At 38.0% G+C, this 7,200-nt stretch overlaps 1 protein-coding gene across 1 annotated transcript; it reads left to right on the forward strand.

Annotated features, from left to right (window-relative positions):
* The first annotated feature begins 943 nt into the window (after positions 1 to 943).
* Positions 944 to 4,206, forward strand: tmem82 (transmembrane protein 82). Its single transcript, XM_074680678.1, has 5 exons — positions 944 to 954; positions 1,199 to 1,397; positions 1,570 to 1,984; positions 2,966 to 3,153; positions 3,684 to 4,206. The coding sequence occupies exons 1-5, from the start codon at positions 944 to 946 to the stop codon at positions 3,762 to 3,764; spliced, it is 894 nt and encodes a 297-aa protein (XP_074536779.1). The 3' UTR covers positions 3,765 to 4,206.
* Positions 4,207 to 7,200: the final 2,994 nt, after the last annotated feature.

Raw genomic sequence — 7,200 nt, forward strand, 5'->3', positions numbered from 1 at the left:
TTGCCTGAGGAGAAAAATATACATCTGTAAGCTTTTCCAAGCTTGTTTTTTAAATGAAAATGTTATATATTATGTATATTCTGTAAAAAGGAAAGTCTAATATTATGAATTAGCATTTTTTACAAATAACAGCAAAGAAATGTACTCCTTGTGTAAAAATCTTTAATTAACTAACTTGAGATTTCATTCTTTTGAAACTGTTCAGCATGTCTAGCTGTCTGTTAGTACGTGTACTTTTGTTTTCCCCCCGTTATTTCTGAAGTGTCTTCTTTATCTGAGGATGCAAAGATAGAAAAACCCTCTGGGATTTATGGCTTTATAAATGTACTTGACTCAAACAGTGGTCCCAGTCAAGATATCCTTCTTGTCAATGAAATAATAAATGCCCTTGCCTTGGATTTTAGTTTTTAGAAGAGCTGAAAGCCTGCCATCATAATAGAGTCTGTTTAAAGTATTTCCCATGTTGCGTTACTCTCCATTATCTTGTTGTGACTCAGGCCGCTGAGGGCCTCTTTTCCGCCGACGCTCTGATGACCTTTGGTACGAGACCTAGAACAGGCTTCTGCATGAGCAAAGCTCAACACTCAGGCAGTGGAGATAAACAGAAAAGCTGAGCTTATTCTCAAAGTTAATTTAACCTGACCTTGAGTGTCAGAAAATATGTTTTCCGATTGTATTCTTCCTTAGGTTATAATATATCCAAATAGTAGTTTCTTATTAAGCCATAGTTGGCACCATGTTGTCTTTTATCTGGTCACTCATACCCACTTCCTACTTGATACCAGAGTGGTTGACTCCGGATACAAATCCCTTGGACAGTTTACTTCAAGGTGAGCTTTTCAATCATTCGGTCATTCATTTGATACACATATTATCTGGGTAGATTTTGAGTTGTAAAGTTGGCAAAAGTGTGTTACTGGTTGCAACTTCTTTTTTTATGTGAATGCAGGACTGGTGGGTGCATGTGGGATCTCTGTGCTTTGTTCCCTTGTCAGATTACACTTATTTCTAGAGGAAGAAAGGCAAGTGAATCACGTTTTCATAGATCAAACACAAAGCTAAACTTTGTCCTGGATTAACAAATTAGCAAGATTTGAAGTTTTACTCATTTTTATTTTCTAAAAAAACAACATTTTTTTCAGTGCTCAAATTGCTTACATTTTTGTCATATTTGATTTTATTGTCACTTGAACCACAGCTGGAGTGACAAAAATGATAAAGAAACATCAAACCAGAGAGCAGAGAGTCCCCAGAGGAAAACTAAACCTGGCCTTACAGGGATGCTCCACTTCTTCTTTGTGACTGGGGTGCTGGCTGTTGTGGGGTCCCGTGTTGCCTCTCTGGTGGTCTTAGAGTTTTGTCTTAGAGGAATCTCTGGATGGGTTACAGCTGGACCAGTAAGAAAATTATACATACCTGGAACTCACCTGATTTTTCCTTTTTTTTTTTTTTTTGGTCTTAATTTCTTTATCATCCTGTAACTCTAAAATTCAATACAGCCAAAAAAAAAATTCAATCAACTGTTCAATTCATTTACCACTTTTGTTCATTTTCTCCTTTATTGCTCAGGAATCGAGGAAATTTCTTCAGAAGCTGTTAATTCAAAGCCAGTTTTCTCTGGGCTGTGCTCTGAGCTGCAGTTTGTACTTCCTCCACGAGGGGGCGTCCCATCGCTGGCTGTGTTTGCTCCTGGCAGCAGCACTCAGTTGGTACCTGGCCAGACAGGCTACTCTGCTGCAGCACCATGTCCTGGCCCTGTACAAACTCCACAGCTCTCAGCGCTACTGCGGCATCTGCATCGGCCTCCTGACATCTGGTCGCTGCCTGCTGCCTATGCTGTGCAGAGCGATGATCATTACTTTCTCTGTGGCTGTGGTGGCTGCAATAGCAACCATTAATAAACACTTCCTGTCTGCTACTGAGGCCCTTAGGTTTTGGACGCCGCTGACCATCTGCTACACACTACTGGTTGTGTACATGCAAGGTGAGAAATGTTGATCAAAGAGATGCTGCAGTACTTTCATCACTGGTTGTAATTTAAAGTTGTGAATCTGCTTAAACTTAATACTGATTCAGTAACAGTGAAATATGTGTTTTTATAATTACTGTGTACTCATCCTTTATCAACTTGATTCACTATTGTCACACACATTTACAGGGATGTAACAAGGTGCAGAACATCAACCAAACATGGACACAATTTTGTCCACAACCTGGTTTGAAAGTCAAATTAAAAAAAGGACAGACACTTATTTCTTGACACAAATAATAAAAACCATTTCCTGATCCCTGGTAAAAAATACCCTAAGCAACGAACCAGTCTAGATGACGCATAAACTGAGCATATGACAACGAGCAAGGGTGAAATTTGAACCAGATTGGTTCCTAACGCTCTGACTTAAAATGCACCCTCCACTACAGCCCCTCTGCTTTGTTTCCTTCTGACATTAATCATAAAAACTGTTTTTCTGTGCTGCTCTAAAACAGATGCAAATGGCAGGCACAATACACTGTTGGCAGCTTTGGTGCAAGCTGCTGTTTTGCAGTGGGACACGATGATTGATTTTCTTTGAACCAATTTGATATTTTTTCGAGAGCTGATCCACTACACTGGTGCACAGAGATGCACGCAGAAACCATATGCCATGTTTACTGCTGTAGTAAAGGTGTTGTAGTGAACTAGTGTAATTAGAATAACCAGTGTTTAATGGAATCATTCACTTCACTGATCAATGCAGAGAATAAATCCAGTGATGTGACAGCATTGGAGATGTGACAGTATGGACTCCTCACCAGTCTGAGTGAAATAATCAAGAATTCATCAGTGTGAAGCCTCCCTCTGGGCTTTTTTGACAATACATGCATCCATTATTAATTTGATGATTTCACACCTCCATAGACCTGTCATAAATTGGAAAAATTTCCACTTGATGTTTCTCTCTAATGGTGTGTTTTGTTCTCGCAGAGGAGCAGCACCGTTTGCCTGGCAGCCAGGCTGTCCTGAACACAGTCGTAGTACGTCTTGGTGGTTTGATGGTCCTGATGCTGACTGTTGGACGCTGGGCCGACGTGCTACACATCCTGATATGTTTCCTGGGAGAGGCCAGCTGTCTCATCCCCACCATGGAACTGCTGGATTCAGCGTCCTCACAGGTCAGTGAGTCTCCCAGGAAGCAGTGTGCAGGGCTGACAGCATTTGTCCGTCCATTGGGAGTCCAAACTGGGGCAGAATATCAAAGGGTTCATTAGACTGGGTCCCAAGATAAGACCAAACTTCTCAAACTTGTGTCCCAGGTGGAGGAGGCTTAAGCTCCGCCAGACAGATTCAGGTCAAAGTTTTCTCTGATCCAGAGTGCCGAGCCTATTTTTCATCTTTACTGTACAAGCACGGTGACATTGTTCTGTGTCAGATAAAGGCACTGAAGAAAAGTTTTGTTGTTAATTCACCTCATTTTGCAAATCTGTTCTACCTTAAAGAATGAAATATTGTATAATGCAAAAAAAAAAGCAAAAACAAAAAACTTAATTCATTGGTAATGAATAAATAAATGAATATATATATATATATATATATATATATATATATATATATATATATATATATATATATATATATAAACTGTATTTAGCTACTTTCTCTTCTATGCCATCTCCTGCATTTCATATTCATTGTGTGCACACAGGATGAAGAGGACTTTACAGGCTATGCAAGAAAACAGCATCAAAGAAGACCTCAAGCTAAAGAAAAGGCCCATCAGAGTTAATGAATGAGGAATTTTAAATTCTAATGACATCAGTATGTAGGCTGATTCTTACAAGGTTTACATTATAATGGATTTGTTTGTTGTAATATTTTTTCATAAAGGAATCTTAAAGCGCATAATTAATTCCATAATTTGGATACAAAGGAGTTTTTGATCTTTAAACACAAGTTAGAGCAAACAGGTACACGGCAGCTTTGTGGAATAGCTGTATGACCTGCAAGATAATCTACCTGCGACCCTTGAAAGGGATGTTCAACTGTTAAACTTTATTTTTAGGAATTGTTTTTATTGTGTTGCTGTTAGTCTTTTGTTATTTATGCGTTCTTTGCATGCTCTGTACAGACTGGCTACAAAGTTTCTTGCAAAAGGATAATACAGGTCTATATCTGTCTTATATCTTGTGTCTATGGGGCTGATAGTTCATTGACACTGACTCAGAAAGCCAATAAAAGACAGATATTTTGCAAAGGAACCTGTGACCTTGAAGGTGAGTAACCTTGTCTAAAAAGAAAGATCCATGGGGGTGTTGTTTTTTTAGTTACCACTTGTTTTATTTTGGCCTTAGTTAACTGATGGATGAGGGTCAATATGAACCTGATCACTCAATATGAAACAATACAATATCACAATATAAAGCATAGCAGCAATGAACAGAAATGATAACCTAAAGTATATAAATATTTAACACAGGTTAGAGGCATAAAATACCATGGGCATACGGACATAATGTATGGGGTTAAACCAACGAGCCGAATACAATTCAAGTCAAACGATTAAAATTATACTTGCTAGAATCCCTCGTGCATGTTTGAGATTAAACACTCAGAATTTACACACTTAACAGTTTTTGACCGTTGCTTGCACTTCAAAACAGCAACCGTGTATAACAAACGGGTACATAAGCTTGACACCAGACACCGTATACGATCGATAAGTTCACTTTATTTTTATTTGTCACCGAGCCCAGTTCAAACAGTGAAGATTATTCCTCTTTTGTCATGTCCTCCCTGAAAACCGTGTAAAGGTCTCCCCAGGGACTGTCTGGATGAAAGGCTGAGGCAAAATGGCTGACGACAACGTTTGCGCTGTAAAGTCACACAAAATGGCGTTACACAAAGGGAAAGGTTGGTTAATTACTTTTACGCTTGATTTAAAGCTCAGAATCCTTAACAGAGATTTAAAGTATACCCTCTTTATTATTAGCTGTAGCTGTTTTGGACTTAAGAGAACATGAATCGTTTACCACCACCAGATGATGGCAATACTACACATATGACGTGCTGTAGTGTTTCAATAATGCTCCCTTTGGTCAGACTGACTCAAAAACTGACACTTTAAACCTTTATTCACGAAACTCAAGATTAATCCACATTTTGATGCGTAGTTATGCCCAGACGGCGTGTCTTTAATGTGAGCTGTGGACTGACAGATATAAATCCATTAGAAGATTTTTGACCAGTCCAGCCATTCCGTTTCGAAAAAAGGCGTTTAAAATTACGGGGGGAAGATTAGAATAGCGATCCAGTTCCCAAAATAATCCAGGTCTGTGAGGAGGAAATTTGGTTTTGGTGTATAGTCGATCCACCAAAATAGGAATTGTACTCCCATGGGTTTATTGGATTATAGACTGTGTAGAGTTCCAGATCAGGACGAATACAGCAGACCTTTTTCCAAACACCCGACTGTGGTGAAGACACTCATTGAAATGGCGTTAAGGCAGTCGTCGCCTCCCCCGTTCATGTTTCCAGACTCTTCTGTTCTCATCCGATAGGCACGCTGCACGCAGGCGCAGACTGGTTTCGCTTGTCCCATGTTACCGCATTTCAGCGCAAGCGCACTTCTACCTTTGACATGGGCGCTTAATATAGTAACAAAAGCAGAATAATGCTGTAGTGTAGTAACAGAGCTTTTCTATGCCAAACTCTCCTCAGTAATCTTTTCTATTGGCTACACACCACTTACAGCTTCACTATGGATGGGAAAAAATGTGGCCGAATGAGAAACAAATGAAACCTATTACAGCCACAATTGCATTTTCAACAAAGCACTGTTTCACTGATTAGGATGACATGACAGTAACTGCACCAAAACACAAGAGCTCAAAGAGACAATTAAAAGGAAAATGCATAAAACAGATGTTATCTTCGCCTTATCTAAAATGCACTCCTGGACCTTTGGATAAGGCACCCTGCCATGTTACTTATTAGCTTGATACTGAGATCAGACCAGGTCAAAGTTCTTGACTTGACAGACTGAACACCATTTGTGAAGCATAATCTAATTGATTGTAAAACTCAGTATGACAGACTTGAACATTTTATGAAACTTCATGGGTCAAACCTCTCTAACCTATATTCACTGCAATAACTTTTAAAGAAATTAAATTCAAGAGAGTTAGTCATACACTCAAAGATTTACCCCCAAAACTAGGATTTATCAATCTAATATTCTGTTGTCAAATAAAAAACAATGAAAAAACATGTGTCTTTGTGAAAAAAAAAACAAAAATTAAACAGTAAGGGATTTTAATATTTTTCGATAATATGTTTTAATGTAAATTGCACAACAGCTTAACTAATTCAGTCACTCATTAACATATCAACTTTTATTTACACACTTAACTATGAAGCTTTGTATAAAAAGAAAGAAAGAAAGAAAGAAAGATATGTTAAAGATATTTTTAAATACCATGCAGTCTCACAAGTTGTAATCTTTACATGCAGTTTGATTTCCTGTTTCCTGTAAGTTTCTGCTTAAAAATCCAAAACATCAATCAGTAGTGGACAAAGTACTCAGCTGCATTTCTTGAGTCAAAGCATTGATACTCCTGGTCAAATATTACCTCCACACAACTGAGTTACAATTAAAGTTACACTTAAGAATACATGGGTACTCATCCTATTATATCATGTTTGTCTAAAGAATATACTTTATTTTAAAAACACAGAATAAAAATGAAATCCTTTTCAGGTGTGTTGAGACAAGTGGGTAAATAAATAAATTGAAGTATTTAGCTCTACAGCTTAGGAAATTTTGTAAGAGTTAGTTTAATCGTTTGATTCGATTGAACTAACATTCAAAACAATACAAATTTTAACATTTCAGAAACTCTCAGCACTGACTACAGATATGGGCATTAACTGCTTGATCAGAGAAATGTTCTGCTTTGCATGTGATCTATATTCAACCATGTAGATGCACAACAGGTACAGCAACACCACCTAGACAAACTTCCCCTGAACTACACAAGTACAGTTTGATGATTTTTGAATCAGGTTTCTGAAAAGAAAGGAAAAACTCATCAGAGCACCAGTCGCCAATTAGGACATTCATAGAAATGTGTTGGATCAAAACTATATTTCTCTTTCAAAGTAGTGGTTTAAAAGTAACAAATTTCCCCCCAAGATTAAAAAAAAGGTATAAGCATACTGTACTT

The sequence above is a fragment of the Halichoeres trimaculatus genome, unplaced genomic scaffold, assembly GCF_033239565.1.
Source record: "Halichoeres trimaculatus isolate MK-OKI-2021-1 unplaced genomic scaffold, fHalTri1.1 fHalTri1_scaffold_11, whole genome shotgun sequence".
NCBI lineage: Eukaryota > Metazoa > Chordata > Actinopteri > Labriformes > Labridae > Halichoeres > Halichoeres trimaculatus.

Excerpts from the sequence above, each read along its gene's own strand:
- tmem82 (XM_074680678.1), top strand. Across the intron at positions 1,398-1,569 it reads GATGGGTTACAGCTGGACCA|GAATCGAGGAAATTTCTTCA; the intron begins GTAAGAAAATTA and ends TTTATTGCTCAG. Across the intron at positions 3,154-3,683 it reads TGGATTCAGCGTCCTCACAG|GATGAAGAGGACTTTACAGG; the intron begins GTCAGTGAGTCT and ends GTGTGCACACAG.